Here is a 20529-nt window from a genome sequence, read left to right on the forward strand (position 1 = left end):
ATTGACTCCATTGTTTGATTTAGTTCTCTTTATCCACTTTTAGGACTTGTGTGAAAAATCTGATGTTGCTTTAGGTCAGATTTATGTAGAAATATAGACATTTCTGAAAGGTTCACAAACTTTCAAATAAAAATGGAGAACAAGCAATGTCCCTTTCAAACACTAGGTGTCAGCATATATCCAGATGGGCTGAATGTATATGTAAGAAGTGTTATAACTTGCTTTGGTCAATAGAAGTCAGTATATATCCAAAGAAAGTGTTATATAAAAGGACATGGATGAATGGAAATGAAATATTCACAGTAGCTGGGGCACAACTAGATACAAAGTAAAATTAACCAAAATAAATCAACCGTATGATTGTTGCAGAATCTTGTAATACCTTTTTATTGGAACTACCGGTATTACAAGATTCTTCAACAAACACATGTATGGATGATACAGACCAAGTAATAATGAATTGCATATAATAACCATACATAAAATTTCAGCAGAGCAAGGCATAGGACATGTAAATAAATAGGTGTGAAACTATAGAACATGCAGCAGGCATAGAGCTACTGAATTATCTTGGTAACATCATTAAATGGGCTCTGTCAGATCCTAAACCTTTTATATGTTGTACATCTTGGCTAAACATTAATCTTTCTAATATACTTCATAAGAAAATGTTATTTATTTTTCCATGAAAATCGTGGTTTATAAAATCATGGCTTTGTCCAAGCTGAAGCACAGGCATGGACAAAGTCCAGTAAGTGAGGTTGGGCTAGTACTCCTAGGACTCCTCTGTGCTCTCTCCTGTCCTATCAGACAGAGGAGTGCTAGCCCACCCTCACTCACTGGATTTTGTGTGATTTTGCCTGTGCTTAAGCTCGGACAAAGCCATGATTTTATAAGCCATGATTTATATAAAAAAGAAATAACATTTTCTTATGAAGTATATTAGAAATGTTAAAGGGGTTATCCACTATAAGGTGATACCTGCCAGAAAGTAATAGATATGCTTAGGTAGGATCTGTGCTTGTCTTTTGGGGCTAAATGGCTATGTTCTGAGATTATCATAATGCTGTGGATATCTTTTTGTGAACTGGGTATTTCCTGTTGGATTTTGTTCTCTCAAACTAAACATCCCATAGTTTCTTGTTTGTAAGTTTGAGGTCACTTTCCTCCCTCTCACACATCAGCCACCCCATCCATTGAAACACAAATGAGTTGTATTCCTTTCAAAAGACCAGTGTTTTCTAACCCGGGTGCCTACATCTGTTGCAAAATGATCTCTCTCCCTTTGCACACCTGACTAGTGCTGTCATGCCTCGACAAACTGCAGCCTGGGAAAACCCCAGACCTGAGTAATTTTGTACCCTGTAAAAAATAAATATCACAGATATTTGAAAATGAAAATTAGGGATCGACCGATATCGTTTTTTAGGGCCGATACCGATAATCGGTGGAGGTTAGGGCCGATAGCCGATAACTTATACCTGAATATCGGTATAAGTTATCGGCTATTTATCCCCCCGTGACATCGCTGCAGATCATTGATTTAAAGCGGGCGCTTTAAATCAATGAACTGCAGTGGCTTTTGCGGTGCCATAGACCGCCGCCGCCACCTGCTTCTCTCCCCCTGCCTGTCCGGGGGTCCTGAGTCCTATCACCGCCACCGCCGCACCGCTCCCCCCACCGCCGCACCGCTCCGCGCCCCCACCGCCCCACGTCGCACCCCCCACCGCACCGCCATGGCCCCATTGCCTCCCCCATCCCCGGTTTTATAATTACCTGTTCCCGGGGTCCACTCTACATCTGGTTCCGGTGGCGTCCTCCTGAACTGTCACTGTGCGTACTGACGGTGACGTCACGCCGGGTCACGTCAAGCCACTCGTCATTGCGCACAGCGTAACGCAGGACGCAGCAGGAGCCAGAAGTAGCGTGGACCTCGGGCCCCGGGAACAGGTAATTATAAAACCGGGGATGGGGGAGGCAATGTGGCCAGGGCGGGGAGGCGTGTCGGGGGGGGGGGGTGGTCGCTGTGCGGGGGGTGGGGCATTATCGGCTTATTGACAAGGTAATTGCCGATACCGATAATGCCCAAAATCGTGATTATCGGCCGATAATATCGGCCAAACAGATAGTCGATCGATCCCTAATGAAAATCACAGAAGAATTGTGAGCCCACCGTCTCACACAGGTACAGACACTATATTATAAACTACTTTAGTTTTACAGCCCGTGTAGCATATATCGAGCCTGCTCTATAGAGGTCAACTGAAAGTTCATAGTTACATGCACATCTATGCATATGGCATATCTATGAGAGCGTCCATAGTGTAATGTGATATTATTAGAAAAAAAGCCAGTTAAATTGCAATGTAGGTGTGTATATATATATCATTCTGACCAACACCATTATTTTTTTTTTTCTAAAAATGTCTACCTATAGGGGTTTTACCACCAGCAGTAATCACACATTGGCCAATCGCCTGGACTGCCTTACACTGCTCTGCCTAGACATTACTCTCGGCAGGGTGTGTGGCACTGTATCATCAGGGCACTTGTTTAAACTCTAGTAGGACATATGGCATTAAGTTATTTGTTAATACATACTATGAAATATACAGTATATTTAAATGACAGTACTGTACATGGGTCCACGAATGGAACTACTAAAGTAGCGAATATGGGTACTGTATGGCAGCGCACATACAAGCCTTCATAAGTGACAACCAGACATTGACCACTCCCCAAAGAACTGACAGTCCCAGGACACCAACTTGGTTCGGAAAAAGTTGGAGAAGATTTGTAAGGCCATCAAGAGACTGAGAAATAAATGTGCAGGGTTTTTATGGATGGTTATCCTCTAGAAATGGTGTTTATGATCCTTGTTGCAATTCATTTGGCCTATTATGTCTTATATGTTTGACAATGCATTATTATTTTCAACCCTTGTATTCTATTGGGTTCTCCTATACTTACAGCTCCTATTCTTACAGCTGTCTTTTTTAAGAATCAATTGTCCTGAATTAGAAGAAATAACATTTTCTTATTAAGTATATTAGAAATGTTAAAGGGGTTATCATATATAGTAAACCAGCATTACCACTACAAATAGTGCCTTATTTACACCAGTTTTTCCTGTGGTATTGTGGCCGATTTTCCAGAGTAGATCTTTGGCTGCAGCTACGTTCCTCTAGCACTCATAGCGCACGCAGGCTATTTATGGTGTTGTGCCATGTATACAACCACATCAAGTGAGCGATACCTAGAATTTATCCGTCGCTTGTAACCATTGGGCAAACCTCACATATGCACTCTTCTTTTGTTTTAGTTTTTTTGTTTACTTATATACAGTGGTCCCTCAACATACGATGGTAATCCGTTCCAAATGGACCATCGTTTGTTGAAACCATAGTATGTTGAGGGATCCATGCAATGTAAAGTATAGGAAAGTGGTCTACAACCTGCGGACCTCCAGATGTTGCAAAACTACAACACCCAGCATGCCCGGACAGCCAACGGCTATCCGGGCATGCTGGAAGTTGTAGTTTTGCAACATCTGGAGGTCCGCAGGTTGAAGATCACTGGTATTGGAGGTTATACTCACGTGTCCCCCCCGCTCCGGACTGTCACTGCTGCCTTGGATGTCGCCCTCCATTGCTGTCGCCGCATCCCCAGGGTGTCCCTGCCGCTCTGGCAAGGCCTCTGTTTCCACGGCAACCTCGCTCTCCGTCGCCGCCATCACGTCGCTACGCACGCCGCTCCTATTGGATGACAGGACGGCGTGCGCAGTGACGTGATGACGACGATGGAGAGCCCCGACAATGCAGGGGATCCCGAAGAGGACGCTCCGGAGCCCCGAGGACAGGTAAGTGATCGTCAGCGAACCACACGGGGCACCGTAAACGGCTATCCGGTGGCAGCTGAAGCAGTCTGCGCTGCCGGATAGCCGTTTATGCGATGGCCCAACATACAAAAGCATTGTGTGTTGATGCTGCCTTCAACATGCGATGGCCTCTGAGAAGCCGTCGTATGTTAAAATGATTGTATGTCGGGGCCATCGTAGGTCGGGGGGTCACTGTACAGTATAATAGATCCACCTTGTTTGGATATCTATTGACAATAGAGGCCATACTAAGTTATAACACTTATTTTATGTACACTCATTGAAAAAAAAGATCCACACAGATGGAATTGTTGGATTGCTGCAAAACTCGGCATGCAGTTATGTCTAAGGCAGATGTATAAATAATTACAGGTGTGGGCTGATTAGACACTTGGCTTTGCCACAAAACAGCAAAACTGTGCCTTCCCAGCTGTCCTGTAAAAAAGGCTCTCATAGGCTACTTTTAGGTAGTAGACCTCTTGGTGAGAGATCATTGACTGCTAGACATGTCTCTTTGATGCACTAGAAGACATTTTGTCCAGTTGACAGACTTTAAAACTCATTGGAGTGAGAGAAGCTGGATGGCAGTTTCAACACAATGCCCACCACCTAGGTCATTCTGACCAAGCTGTTAGTAGTTGTTAAGAGCAGTGGTTATGTGAGAATGCACCGCGAACAGGCTCTGAATGCCCGAAAAAGCCCATCAGTTGAGAGGATAATATGATCTGCCTACAAAGGTGAGCAGCTCCCACAGTTTCCTTGCCCACCATCCAGACAAGGTGGCACAGTGCCCATTATGTGTCCTGCCAATGATAGTGGTGCTATGGATGAGAAACCTTGACTGCTATGTACTAGAATCATATTATCTTTAGTGACGAATCCAGATTCTGTCTGGGATCTGGTGGCAGTGGGGTTCAAATATGGAGGCTTTGTGGTGGGCATTTTAATCCTGCTTTTGCTATGGGGTGACACACTGCCACAACTGCGGGTGTTATGATCAGGGCAGCCATCAATGATATTTGCAGGACATCCTGTAGCCACATGTGTTGCCTCTCATGATATGGCGTCACAGTGGCATTGTTAAGCAGGATAATGCTCCCTTACACACAGCAAGGGTTTCCGTATCGAACCAGCTTCAGCAACCAATGGGTGTGCAGGATCTACAGGCCTACTTGCAACATTTTGTATCAAGGCTGTAGGCAAACCGACAGGGTACTAGAGCCTCCTTAATTGTATAGTTTGCCCAATAAACGTATCCTTCATTCCTTTCAATATCCAATATTGTAATTTACTTATATAATTGCATTTACACATATAAAGTTTGGTGTTATACCCCTGTGTGTTATTTATTTTGGCAAGGAGTATACAATGAAAAAACTTTATTTGCTGGGAACATTCATGTCATTTTATCCAGTCCAGCCAACACCTTGTTTTCTTACACCGGCTGGCGGTGTCCACCTAGAGCTACATAGCATAAAGTGATAGCATAAAAATGAATATAAAGAAAAACATATAGGGGGAGATTTATCAAAACCTGTGCAGAGGAAGAGTGGTGCAGTTGCCCATAGCAACCAATCAGATTGCTTCTTTCATTTTCCACAGGCCTCTTTAGAGGCCTGTGGAAAATGAAAGAAGCAATCTGATTGGTTGCTATGGGCAACTGCACCACTCTTCCTCTGCACAGGTTTTGATAAATCTCCCCCATAGTGATTATAATAATACTGAAAACATTTACTCAACAGGTTGCATCAACCTTTCCTTGCCAGGAGGGGGCAGTAAGAGGGCAACAAACTCAAATATGTTAGTGATGAGTGGAGGTGAAGGATACATCAACTTCAAGATTGGTATGTAATGAATTACAATAGATAGATGGTCTTTGTTATTTCTTCACTATTTTTTATGCTTCTACAGTACTTACATATTTACTTATTTTACCTAGGTGATGAAATTGGAGACACTGATGAGGGTTATGGAGATCTTCTACAAACAAGATACAGGAGATCAGAAAGAAGCCATCTAATTGTATGGCAGATGCAAAGTTAATGACAGAAGGCCATCATATAACATTAAAATACACTGACAAGACAGACTTGTTATGTAAAATGTAATGTATATGTATTTTTTAACACCTCTTCTTAGGACCCATTCACACCACAATTTGGTGCATATGCCATGCTATAATCTCCGCAGAATGTCAGCAACTTCTCTCAATGGGAAGTCAATGTATTGCCTAGTGTGCCCTAGGGCTGGGCGGTATACCGCTTCATACCGAATTTTTTGTCCTGCACGATATGAATTTTCCCCCATACCACAATACTGGTTGAGCCCCTCCCCCTCGGGAATGTGTCAGCCCAGCGCTGTCCCCACATCGGGGAACTAATCCTATGTTACCCGCCAGCACTGTTCTGCCCCCTTCCCCCCAATTAATGATCAGCCCAGCGGGGTACTACTCACATATGTCACCCGCAAGCACTGCCCTCCTCATCTTTGTTGGGGGCCGCCGGGCGCTAGAACTCTATACTGTACGCCAGTGGTCTCCAACCTGCAGAATTCCAGATGTTGCAAAACTACAACTCCCAGCATGCCCGGAGTTGTAGTTATGCAACAGCTGGAGGTCCGCAGGTTTGAGACCACTGCTGTACGCTGTATACCTATGCCCAGGCTGCAAAAGATAAACAAAATAAACTGTAACTCGCCTACGTCGGCCACACGCTGGGGACGGGAACGTCGGACAGCCGTCAGCCTATCACCGGCCGGAGCGATGTCCCGCCCCGGCCAGTGATAGGCTGAGCCCACTGTCATGTAAGGAGCTCTGGAAAAAACGGGAAGAAGCTTTGGCCGGCTTCTTACATGACAGTGCACTCAGCCTATCACTGGCCGGGGCGGGACATGGCTGCGGCCGGTGATAGGCTGATGGCTGTCCGAAGTTACAGTCCCAAGGAACAGCGTGTGGCCGACGTAGGTATGTTAAAGTTTATTTTCTGTATCTTTTGCAGCCCGGGCAGCGTACAGCAGTGGTCTTCAACCTGCGGACCTCCAGCTGTTGCAAAACTACAACTCCAAGCATGCCCGGACAGCCATTGGCTGTCCGGGCATACTGGGAGTTGTAGTTTTGCAACAACTGGAGGTCCGCAGGTTGGAGACCACTGGCGTACAGTGAGTTCCATCGCCTGCGGCCCCCAACAAAGAGGAGGAGGGCAGTGCTTGCAGGTGACATATGTGAGTAGTACCCCGCTGGGATGATCATTAATTGGGGGGAGCAGAACAGTGCTGGCGGGTCACATGATTTGGGGGGAGAAGAAGCCGAACACCGCGTGCGGGTCACATGATTGGAGCGGGGGGGGGGGGATTGGGCAGAACAGCGCTGGCGGGTCACATGATTGGGGGGGGTGAAAATACCGTTATATACCGTGGAACCACCGCCCAGCCCTAGTGTGCCCATTGATTTAATCTTTGCAAGTCCTACATACATAAAGGCTATGTTCAAGAAACGTATTGAACGCATTCTCATATAGGCTGCAGTAAGTCCATTAAGTCAATGGGCACATCAGGCTATATGTCAGTATCCCATTTTGTCAGATTGCCAACATACAGTCTTGAGTATTCACCAAAACATGGTGTGAATGGGGCCGTACTTTAGGTGCAATGCATCTGCCTTAATATAAAACCTGACATTCTGGGTTCTGTGCAATTTAAATCTCTGGGGTGAAATATAGTTGTGCTGTGGATCCTATTTATTTTCGGTTGTATTCTGATTTTCTCCATTTTTTTTTTTTTTTATTGAGTTTGAACAAATGCATATGGCATGTCTGTAGTACCTCTATATATGACTTTGTTATTACTAGGTAGCGGACGTACTAAATATGTACAGCAGAGGTTTTCCCAGCACAATCATGGATGGCATATTGTACAAAACAGGTTTCATCCACCACTAAATCCAGAAAACTGTAGAAATCTGTATGACCAGTCATGTACTGGTAGTATGATTTAAAGGACATCTGCAGCATAATTAACACTTATCCCCTATCCTGTGCATAGGGGATAAGTGTTTGATCGCGGGGGGTCCGACAGCTGGAACCCCCTGTGATCTCCTGTACGGGGCCAGGGGGAGTGCCAGCCGCAGCATGACGTTGCGGCCGGCACGCCTCCTCCATACATCTCTAGGGGAGAGGCGGGGAGGCGAGGCGTCAACGTGGACCTCTAGGTCGACGCTACGCGCCTTCAGCGCCAACTATGAGCGCTAATGGCGGCGCCCCGTTAGGGAGATCGAGGGGGGTCCCAGCGGTCGGACCCCCCGCGATCAAACACTTATCCCCTATCTTGTAGATAGGGGATAAGTGTATATTGTGCTGCAGTTGTCCTTTAACTTCTACAATTCTTAGTGTATAAGTTATATCCTGTCATTCATATATAACATGTTTTAAAGGTTTTTTCTAGTAAAAATATTGAAGTTTTATTAATCTGGTGCTGGATGTAACCTATTTTCGGTTATTTGGCTATACCATTTTGGCCTGATGGGACATCTGTGCACAATCTGAACAGCTCACAAATATGTGATGGACACCTTATATATGTAAAAAGGACAATGGGGAAGATTTATCAAAACGTGCAGAGAAAAAGTCGACCAGTTTCCTAGAGCAACCAATCGGATCACTTGTTTCATTTTTCAGAGGGCTTTTTTAAAGGATGCAATCTGATTGGTTGCTGTGGCCAACTGGTCAACTTTTCCTACGCTCAGGTATTGATAAATCTCCCCAATGAGGTTATATCTATATACGCCATTACGGACATGTTGCTAATATCAGTGGGGGCTGACTACTGTGACCCCCCAGATGATTCCTAGTACAAAGTGACTGCAGTACTTTATTTTTTTTTAAAGAGCACTTTTACTGTCTCAGATCAATCTTTTATGAAAACCACATGGATGGGCTGTTGACTTTTATGAGCCAACTATGGAATTTCAGAAAAAAACAAAACAATATGTTTTAGAGATTGGCGCGTGTCTCAGAGGTTGAGCCCCCACATAGCGAACATAAAGGACATATTCTTGCATTATGCCATTAATGTTTGTGCTGAGCCTAAATATTTTACAGTATGGGTTGTTTACTTTTTTGTAATGTATTATGCATCTCATTTATACACTGTGTGAAAGTCAGCAGTGTTGCTTCTCTCTATATGCTGCATATTCTTCTACAGGTTTGTAACCTCTTGAATCAATGGTTTACACAATTTAAGTAAAAACTAAAGATTGTATTAGGTCTCAGGGCTTATTGATGTAATAGCTTAGTAACTACCAGCACATGTCTAGTAAACAATTGGATATATATATATATATATATATATATATATATATATATAAAAATGTGATAAATGACTATCAATGCAAGCACACACTGGACATTATTTTCTAGCCGATTCTCAAGTTTAGGATGCCATTTGTACATTTTAGATTCTTCATGTCCGTATAAGCTTGACTACATGCAATAGACCCGATCAATTGACAAATGACAACATGATTTTCACTGGTTCACCCTTTTTCTTGCACATTCTTTGGGAAAACAAACTACCTGCTCGAATGAAGTTGGTTGACATTTAGTAAAGGAGACACATACAGGTAATTGTATGTAATATTCAGTGTTAAAAGTGAAGAATCAAACTATCTTTACCAAAATGTCAGAAGATAGTGGGAGACATTTATCGAGCCAAGTCAGTGGCACAGACCCTCTTAACTTGCTAATTTTTGTGTAAAATATTGTGACTTTATAGGGTTCTGTGGCACTCACACCAAGGGGGGGGGCATGCCCTTTTCACATGCAACTTTAGGGCTGACTTGCAACACCTAAAGTATCAGAAATATATACCACCTCAATATGTGGTGTAATTTTGTGATCCTTTTAGTAAATCCAGCAGACCAAATATGGGCTTATTTGTGTGGATCACCAAATCACATATGTGTCCCCCAATGTCTTGGTAAAGGAGTGGTGAAGGTTCAAGACCCCCTCATTAGTTACCAACATTAAAGGGGTACTCTTTAATTTTTTGTTATCAATTGGTGCCAGAAAGTTAAACAGATTTGTAAATTACTTCTATTAAACATGTTTTAGTCCTTCCAGTACTTTTTAGCAGCTGTATGCTACAAAGGAAATTCTTTGCTTTTTGAATTTCTTTTTTTGGCTTGTCCACAGTGCTCTCTGCGGACACCTGATGCCCGTATCAGCAACTGTCCAGAGGAGAAAATCCTCATAGCAAACCTATGCTGCTCTGGACAGTTCCTGACACGCACAGAGATGTCAGCAGAGAGCAATGTGGACAAGACAACCAAAAAATATTTTTTTAAAAAGCAAATAATTTCCTCTGTAGCATACAGCTGCTAATAAGTACTGAAAGGATAAAGATTTTTTAATAGAAGTAATTTACAAATCTGTTTAACTTTCTGGCATCAGTTAATTAAAAAAAAAAAAAAAAGTTTTCCAGCGGAGTACTCCTTTTAAGAGTACTGTAATGCCTTTGAAACTGTGTGTCAGAAGGTCGGTTGTCATTTTAGTTTTCATTTGTTATAATATGCTGGGGAAAAAAAGTATCCTATTTTTATGAACAGAATGTATAATTTATTTTATAAATATGCAAGATAATGAATTACTGTATTAACAACTTGTAATATAAATTTGGATTTGGACATTTAGTAGGTAACGGAAGTAATATACTGTACATGTGTTCTCCATTCTTACTTTGTGATTTTGTTTTATTTTCATTCAGTATTCATTCAGAGTTTTTTTTTTTTAACAATTAACTTCTGCTACTAACCTTCTAAATATAAAAAGTTTGATGTATTCGAGAAAACAAAACAGATGATCTATTAAATATTTTATGTTTCGATTCATGTAGTCCACATTTTTTGTAACATAACATTTGTAACATAGAAACATAGAATGTGTCGGCAGAAAAGAAGCATCTAGTCTACCCAGTATTCTGAATACCAATAATAGTCCCTGGCCCTATCTTATATGAAGAATAGCCTTAGCTCATGTATGCTTAAACTCCTTTACTGTATTTACAGCTACCACTTCTGCAGGAAGGCTATTCCATGCATCCACTACTGAGCAAAGTCTCCTCCTTTACGTGTTCATTCCATTTATCTAATCAAAAGTTTCTATCATATCCCCTCTGTGTCGTCTTTCTTCAAAACTATACATGTTAAAGGGGTACTCTGGTGGAAAACAATTTTTTTTCAAATCAACTAGTGCCAGAAAGTTGTACAGATTTGTAAATTACTTCTACTAAAAAATCTTAATCCTTTCATTACTTATCAGCTGCTGTATACTCCAGAGGAAGTTGAGTTGTTCTTTTCTGTCTGACCACAGTGCTCTCTGCTGAAACCTCGGTCCAAGTCAGGAACTGTCCGGAGCAGGAGAGGTTTGCTATGGGGATTTGGTCCTACTCTGGACCGTTCTTGACAAAGACAGAGGTGGCAGCAGAATGAACTGTGGTCAGACTGAAAAGAACAACTCCACTTCCTCTGTAGTATACAGCAGCTGATAAGTACTGGAAGGCTTAAAGGAGTAGTCCAGTGTAGAACAACTTATCCCCTATCCCACACGGGCCCCCGGCTTGGTGGTCAGAGAGCGCGTGTCCACCACTTCACGAAGCGGCTGCCAACACGCCCCCTCAATACAGCGCTATGGCAAGTCTGGAGATTTCCAAAGACAGTGCTCCGGCTCTGCCATAGCGCTGTATTGGGGGGCATGTCGGCCGCCGCTTTGTGTGGTGGTTGACACTCGCTCTCCGGCCAGTCAGCCGAATCTCCGTACGGGAGATCACAGGGGCCCCACTGATAGGTCCCCCCCCCCCCCCCCCCCCCCCCCCCCCCCCCCCGCGATCTGAAACTTATCCCCTATCCTTAGGATAGGGGATAAGTTGTTCTACAGTGGACTATTCCTTTAAGATTTTTTTAATAGAAGTAATTTACAAATCTGTATAACTTTCTGGAGCCAGTTGATATGAACATTTTTTTTTTCCACCGGAGTACCTCTTAAAAGGGGTTATCTACCATAAGATGATTTTGGCACTTACCTGCCAGACAGTAATGGACATCCTTTGGAAGGATCTGTGCTTGTCTTTGGGTTAAAGGGGTATTCCAGGAAAAAAACTTTTTTTTATATATCAATTGGCTCCAGAAAGTTAAACAGATTTGTAAATTACTTCTATTAACTACTGGAAGGTTTTCAGATTTTTTATCAGCTCCTGAAGTTGAGTTGTTCTTTTCTAACTGACAACCGTGCTCTCTGCTGACACCTCTGCTTGTCTCAGGAACTGTCCAGAGTAGGATCAAATCCCAATAGCAAACCTCTAATGCTTCGGACAGTTCCTGAGACAAGCAGAGGTGTCAGCAGAGAGCACTGTTGTCAGAAAGAAGGATTAAGATTTTTTTAATAAAAGTAATTTACAAATCTGTTTAACTTTCCAGAGCCAGTTGATACCATAAAGCTGTGGCTTTCTTTTTGTGAGCTGGCTTTTTCCTGTTAGAGTTTTCTCTTTTACTAGAAATCCCATAATTCCACTTTTCTCCCACCCACACATCAGCCACCCCACCCATTGAACGATAAGCCTGCTGAATTCCATGTAAAAGACCAATGCTTTTTAACCAGGGTGCCTCCAACTGTTGCAAATTCCCTGTGTTCGCTCCACCCATTGAAGCAGAACAGGCTCCCTGTTATCACCTGACTAGTGAGGTCTCAGCCGCACTGCATCCTGGGAATACCTGAGAAAGGAGTCACTTTGTATGCTGTTAAAAATGAACCTTCAGAGCAAAGATCACATAAGAATGTGTGACCAAAAATCAGAGACAGGTACAGACACTATATTATTAGCTACACCAACTTTACAGCCCCTGTAGCATAGACAAATAAAAAAAATCCATAGAATACCCCTTTAACCCCTTATAGACTCAGGGCGTACCTGTATGCCCTGAGTCCACTCCATTTCGTGGGACCCTTTGGCTAATAGTGGGCGGCACTAATCGCGGTGCCGCGCTATTAACCCTTTAGACGCGGCATTCAATGTTGATCGCCGCGTTTAAAGTGAAAGAAATCGCGGTGTCCCGAATAGCTGGAGGACACAAGGGAGGGTCCCTACCTTCCTCCTGTGTGTCTGATCGCGAAATGACTGCTCAGTGCCTGAGATCCAGGCATGAGCAGTCAAGCGGCAAAATCATCGATCAATGTTATCCTATGAGATAACAATGAGCAATGTAAAAAATCAGTTAGTGCAGTATTATAGCCACAAGAGGGGGCTATAACACTGCAAAGAAAAAAAAAAAGGTTAAAGGGGTACTCTGGCGCTTAGATGGCAGGACCCCCGCGATCAGGCATCTTATCCCCTATCCTTTGGATAGGGGATAAGATGTCTAAGCGCCGGAGTACCCCTTTAATAAAGATCATTTAACCCCTTCCCTAATAAAAGTTTGAATCACCCCCCTTTTCCCATAAAAAAAAGTGTAAATAAACATATGTGGTATTGCCGCATGCATAAATGTCCGAATTATAAAAATATATAATTAAACCACACGGTCAATGGCGTACGCGCAAAAAAATTCCAAAGTCCAAAATAGCGTATTTTTGGTCACTTTTTATATCATGAAAAAATGAATAAAAAGCGATCAAAAAGTCCGATCAATACAAAAATGGTACCGCTGAAAACTTCAGATCACAGTGCAAAAAAATTAGCCCTCATACCGCCCCGTACATGGAAAAATAAAAAAAAGTTATAGGGGTCAGAATATGAGAATTTTTTAAACGGATACATTTTCATGCATGAGTACGACAAAATCAAACCTAGGTTTAGGGTGTCATTATAATCAAATGGACATACAGAATAAAGATAAGGTGTCATTTTTACCGAAAAATGTACTGCGTAGTAACGGAAGCCCCCAAAAGTTACAAAATGGCTTTTTTCCTTACATTTTGAAGCACAAAACCGAAAAACCTTAAGGGGTTAAGGTCCCTTAACCTTTCCTGGTAAGTTGTATCCTGCAATCCATGTACTAGTTTAGTAGCTCTTCGCTGAACTCTCTCTAGAGTATCTATATCCTTCTGGACATGCAGTCTCCAGTATTGCGCTCAGTACTCCAAGTGAGGTCTCACCAGTGTTCTGTACAATGGCATGAGCACTTCCCTCTTTCTATTGCTAATGCCTCTCCCTATACGCCAAAGCATCCTGCTTGCATTTTCTGCTGCTCTATAACATTGTCTGCCTACCTTTTAAGTCTTCTGAAATAATTACTCCTAAATCCCTTTCCTCATATACTGAGGTTAGGACTGTATCAAATATTCTATACTCTGCCCTTGGGTTTTTGTGTCCAATGTGCATTACTTTGCACTTATCCACATTAAATGTCAGTTGCCAGAGTTCTTACCATTTTTCTATTTTTTTTATTTAATTTTAACAGGTATAATCACACATATACACAACCCTCTCTCTCCCAGAACCCCCTCCCCAACAGCACCATCCACCCCACCCACAAACAAAACCGTCCCAAGTCCATCATCAGTACCAATCCATCTGTGCTAACCTCCAAAATAGACAAAAGCAGGGCAGAGAATAAAAGTGCCCCAAGCATTATATCTGAAGGAAAGGATAGTTAGGTCAGCGACAGTAAAAAGACTGGCTCTTATTCAGTATTGAGCTATGGGTTTCCTGGCCTGACATGATATTCATAAGACAGTTCAACTCCAGAGGGTTCCGCCCTACATCCTAGAATACCCAACAAGCATGGTTAGCCCCTTCACTCTCGGGCCATTTTTTCATTTCTGAATTTTTGTTTTTTCCTCCTCACCTTCTAAAAATCATAACACTTTCAATTTTCCAGGGGTAAATCTGTAGATCTGTATTCCTAAATATTTAAAACTAGTAACCAGCTGTATACATGATGCCGCAATTTGAGGAATAGTAAGTAACAGGTCTATAGGCAATACAATAAAAAGCAGAAACAGACAGACCTCTAGGTATATATAGGTGATGAAATGGATTTGTGTGCAGAATGTGGGCTAGGTAAAGTGAGTGCAAGTGTGGTGTGGAAAAATTAATATAAAATATAATAAATTTTAAAACAAATTATAAAAAATTTTAAAATATATATAATGTAACAAAATATAATGAGTGGGGAATATGTGAGAGGTGAAGAGATATTAAAATGAATAATTAGAAATGCTAATTTAAACAAGTATGTTCAAATGTATTAATATTAAAATATTTAATAATGTATAAGTCCAAGCAGGGCCCTTGCTGTGGACTGTAAGCATAAATATAACAATTAAAAAAACAGGTATAAGTAGATAGGAATAAAAGTACAATAAAATCATTTATAGTTATTACTGCCACCCGTAAGTTGGTTGGAAAAGCCGTTAATTGTATCCAAGGTATCAGTAGTTTTATGCAGATAGTGGATAGTTCAACAGTTAGTAGCAAGTTTGTAACAAATGAGCACCGATATTGTAGCAAGTTTGAGACAAATTGGTATCAAGAGGTTGGTGCTGTGCACCGCTCACTGCACCGCTTGCAGCTTCTCCGGGATGATCAGACCTCACTGCTGGGGACTGGCACAGCTGGGTGGCCAGCCTAGATGTAGTGTCCGAGAGCTTGTCTAGATGGAATGTCGAACCCGGAGTGGCACAGATGACAGCGTAGGGTATGTGTATCACAAGTACCTCGGTATAAATTATTTAGTGTGAGCCCCCAAACCTTTTAGATTTTTCCAGGTCTAGGGGCATAAGGACTGACTTGTAAGCCAGAAAAAGAGCCAAAGTCAGAAATCAAATGCATAACGGGAGCCAGGGATCTTTCAGTTTCACGCAGGAACAATAGCATATTGTCTGCATATAATGCTACATGCTCTTCAATATTGCTACATAGGACATGAATCTAGACCCAAACCCCATAACCCTCCATAGGTAATTACACTCAATGCTATGAAAAGCTTTTGCAGCATTAAGTGAAAAAATTGACCTAGTGTCAGCATCCTTCAGTATCATCTGCATACTAAGAAAGACCCGGCAAATTTTGTCTACAGTAGACTTAACTGGCATAAGGAGATTTTGATCCCCATGGACCAAGGATAGGATGATCTTCGCCAATCTGTTTGCAAGTGTCCTTGCCAGCAGTTTTGCATTAGCACACAACAGAGTATGCAGCAGATTCTTCTTCGGCTTCAGAAGGTGCATCCCTCTCGCGTCAGGCATAGAGCGAGGGAGATGACCTTTCCGATTCCACAGACTGGAGCACCTGCAAAAGCTGCAAAAAAAGCTGCGGCAACAGGAGACCCTGAAATTTCCTCCAGAGTAGGAGAATAGTCCACATTATCTCACTGATCCATAAATAGAGAAGGCAAGTAGACACAACTCACAAAATCATCCAGCTCTGCAATAGAACAAGCAGTTATGGAGGTGTACGTGTCTAACACCTCTATAGTCACCTGCACAATACCCCTATCATCAGTAACCTCCCTCCCCATAGAGTCTTGGAGACAATCAATGTGCACTGGGACCTGGCACTAGAGGCTAGCAATTTACCTGTACAACCAATTGTTTATTTGTATTGTTTATAGTCGGTCTGATTGTGAACCCAATCCTCCCATGCGGCATATATCTGGTCAAGAATATAACTACTCTCAGCATTCACAACCACCTGATGTAAAAGTTCCCTACTGCTTCCTAGTACAGTAATTATTAGTGCTAATGTCTCTAATAAAGAGGCCCCGCAAAAATGCCCAGAGCAAGTCCGAGACGATGACCAAACCAGCATTCAGAGTGAGATATTCGGTCATCTTAGCAGCAATAATTTCTGAGGTAGACAACAGTTGCAGCCAGAACTGATTCAATTTCCATGGAGGACAACCTTCCCTAATATCATGTGACACTTGCACCTTCACTTAAATAGGGGAATGATCTGATAGACCCCTGGCTAGGTATTCAACCTCCATAACCATTCCTGCCACATCGGCATCACCAACTGCCAGATCTCTATAGAGCCCCATAAGTAGCAGAGTAATTAGAGAATTGACGTGCAGAGGGATTGCAATGGCACCATATGTCCAACAAACCCACCTTCCCAAGAACCTTAGCCAGCCCTGTAGGCCAAGATGGAGAAGGAAGCATCCAGATATTCATTAAAATAGCACCAGGGCAATAAGAAACCCAGACAGTATATGCTGAAGAACCACACCACTATACATAAGAAATGCCCCTTTGGGTCAATGGAGGTAGATAGAGCCTTGAACAGGATAGCTTTATGCACTAAAACACTAAGCCCTCTCGCATAAGAGAAAAAGGTGGAATGAAAGAAGTGACCAACCTATGCTCTTTGGAGAAGGAGGTAGCATTACCCAACAAACGGGTCTCTGTGAGACATACAATAGTGGGATAGATCTGTCTCACCAAGTTAAATACAGCCCAGCCCACGGATATTTCACCCAAGCAAAAAAAAAACATTTTTTTTTCATATTTAGCAATCAAATGCATGAGACAATAAAAGCTATTTAGTCACCAAGCAGTGCCCAATTATACATGCCCGGCATTGAGGGACTACTAAATACAGAAAATACACTCAGGACAGAGAATAGTGGTCAGAACAAAAGCTGAACAAACAATAGTAAGTGCACACACACACTTAGGTGTGGCTGTGGTTTGTGGCATGAGCGGGCACTGATACCATTGCCATTAGTGGACATAAATGTGAAGGAGAAAGGAAGTAAGATGAAAACAAAGATAAGAGGGAGAAACATCAAAACATAAGAACAGCAAACAAAATCTACAGTGTACATATGTGAGCATACCCTGCTATCAACAGAGGGCAGGCAAATTGCTTGAAATGAAAGAAGAAATGTTGCCAATAACAAACTAAAACTGCAAAAGAGCAGTCTGTAGCCCCTCCCTCGTCCTCCCAGGGTGTAGACTAAGTGACATCAGTAGAGAAGGGAACTTGGAACACCCCCCCCCCCCGTTTAAAAAAAACTAAGGCATCAATGTTATCAGAGCTTTATACTCCACCAGTGGTCCAGTTCAGTTAAGACCATGGCAGCCACCTGGAGACATGCAGGATACAACATAGAGTGGGAGACCTCAAGGAAGCGCAGCCATTTCTTTACATCCATGAAGGTGGCCCTTTTTCTTCTGGACCTCTCCAGAGTATTCTGGAAAAAAAAAGATAACACATGTCCATCCACAGCAAGCGTTAGTGCAGCAATTTTGCTAGCATAGGTTGTGGAGGACTTTCAAGAGGCAGCAATCAAGTAGGGATCCTATGGGCCCTTTCCACAGCATACAGAGAAGTAAGGTTAGAAGCGCCAAAAAAGTCCTTAAGCTAGCCCTCCACATATTTTATATAAAAACGTCCCTCTACATTTTACAGCAACCCTACAATCAGCACATTATTTCGGCAGAGACTATTTTACAGAATGTCCACTTTAGCCTTCAAGAGTGCAATATGCTGGCAATGAGGTTTATTGTCCCGTACCAGAGGGGCGACGGCATCCTTAATATCACTGATGCGTCCCTCAGCAGCAGAGGTGCGATCTGTACGTTCTCACAGATCATAGAGAATGAGTGAAATGTCAGATTGTACTGTGTCCACTTGAGTTGTTGAGCAGTAGAGAGTGAGAATACACCTCTGGAGCTCAATGAACACCACCTCCAGTGTTGGTTTAGCAGCGGACCGAGATGTTGCAAAGGCCCATAGCCACAGGTTAGATGGCGTATTAGGCAGGGAAACTGGAGAGTCAGTAGAGATGGCCTGCAGAAGGGTCCTATAGTCCTCTAGGGGGTCAGATCCCCTGCGATCATGGGCCTCTGGAGAAGGACGCTGCAAGGGAAACCATTTCAGTCTTGCCACTACCTCCTGCTGCAAGCTTGCTGCGGAAAGCTGGGGAAACGCCAGCACCCTGCTCTAAAGCACTCCCCTTCCTTTTGCCCCAATTTTTTCCCCTCATGGCAGCCATGCACTGAGGGGACTGCAGCTGCACTGTGTGGCAGGGGTCTGTTAAGAGGCCCAGAACCCAAAACTGAATCCTGTATTCAAGATGCGTTTTTACAATTTATAGAGGGGCAATATTACATTGAAAATGCAGGTTTTATCTACCGTTTGCTATAGAATGATGTTTAATATGTAATCCAAAGGATAATCGCACAGGAGATGAAATTCCAGCACTCCAGAATGGTTTAAAACATAGAAGCTTTAATTTGAAAAAGATATTAAAGAATAATATAAGGGGGACTACGTGTATGAGGCAAAGCTACTAAGGATTTGTGGGAGGGACAACTCCCCTCCATATAAGCTGCTGGTATTCCCCTCCTACTGTGTTATCAGGTGGGATTCATCTCTCTACAGTGTGTTACAGCGGCAAATGTGGGCTTGAGCACTAGTGCTTGGCTCTCAAGTAAGATCTGGGCTTTTGTGTGGAGTAGGGTGCAGGTTGCTGTTCGGGGCTACATTCAAGCCTGTACCCTAGGTTTTATGTCTTACAGGGTGCTGTTATCTGCTTTATGCAGCGTTGGTCTGTAAGTTGTTGCCGTTACTCTGACACCTTGGTGGTCGTTTGTACGTCGTGCAGTGTGCGGCGGAGGTTGAACCGTGTGCCTTGCTGTTGTGAGGTATGCATCTATGTTGTTAGTATCTAGCCTCATCATGTTTTCATGTGTGGTTAAGAGCTCTTCGTTACTCATATCATGATATGTATGTATGTATGTATATATATATATATATATTTATATATATATATATATACACTCTAGTATATGCCGACCCGAATATAAGCCGAGGCCCCTAATTTCACCCCAAAATCCCAGGAAAAGTTATTGACTCGAGTATAAGCCTAGGGTGGGAAATACATCTTCCCCCCTGTCATCATCCAGACCCCCGTCATTAACACCCTCATCATCATCCCCCCTTCATCATCACCACCTGTCATCATCCCCTTGTCATCATCCCACACCCCCCCTTCATCATCCCCTTGTCATCATCCCACACCCCCCTTCATCATCCCCTTGTCATCATCCCACACCCCCCTTCATCATCCCCTTGTCATCATCCCACACACCCCTTCATCATCCCCTTGTCATCATCCCCACCCCCCTTCATCATCCCATTGTCATCATCCCACACCCCCCCTTCATCATTCCCCTGTCATCATCCCACACCCCCCTTCATCATCACCTTGTCATCATCACCACATGTCCCCACCTTCATCATCACCGCTTGTCAATGTCTGATACAGTGGTCTTCAACCTGCAGACCTCCAGATGTTTCAAAACTACAACTCCCAGCAAGCTGGGAGTTGTAGTTTTGAAACCTCTGGAGGTTCGCAGGTTGAAGACCACTGCGGCCTTTGACATCATCCAGCCCCCCCCCCTCTCACCCCCTTTAGTTCTGTACTCCCCTCCGCTCGGCGGGACGTTAGGATGCGCTGGTCCGGTGCTGCAGGACTGTCCGGTGGGGAGGTCGTCCGGTGGGATAGTGGTTCCGGGCTGCCATCTTCACCGGGGGGCCTCTTCTCTGCGCTTCGGGCCCGGAATAGAGGCCTTGCCTTGACGACCACGCAGAGGGACATTGGTAATGAACGTCCCTCTGCATCGTCGTCAAGGCAATGTGACTATTCCGGGGCCAGG

General features: G+C 43.3%; 1 protein-coding gene across 6 annotated transcripts in view; it reads left to right on the top strand.

Annotated features, from left to right (window-relative positions):
* LOC130294597 (C-Jun-amino-terminal kinase-interacting protein 4-like) overlaps window positions 1-6253 on the top strand; it is a 279068-nt gene extending 272815 nt beyond the window's left edge. For 4 of the 6 annotated variants that reach the window (XM_056544684.1, XM_056544681.1, XM_056544680.1 and 1 more), the window contains 2 exons: window positions 5620-5721; window positions 5817-6253. In XM_056544684.1, coding sequence (XP_056400659.1) covers window positions 5620-5721; window positions 5817-5920 — 206 coding nt within the window. In that variant the 3' untranslated portion in view covers window positions 5921-6253. The remainder of the gene's footprint in view (window positions 1-5619; window positions 5722-5816) is intronic. The other 2 variants (XM_056544682.1, XM_056544686.1) reach the window with 1 other exon arrangement.
* Window positions 6254-20529: the final 14276 nt, after the last annotated feature.

This window comes from Hyla sarda, chromosome 10 (assembly GCF_029499605.1).
Source record: "Hyla sarda isolate aHylSar1 chromosome 10, aHylSar1.hap1, whole genome shotgun sequence".
Taxonomy (NCBI): Eukaryota; Metazoa; Chordata; class Amphibia; order Anura; family Hylidae; genus Hyla; species Hyla sarda.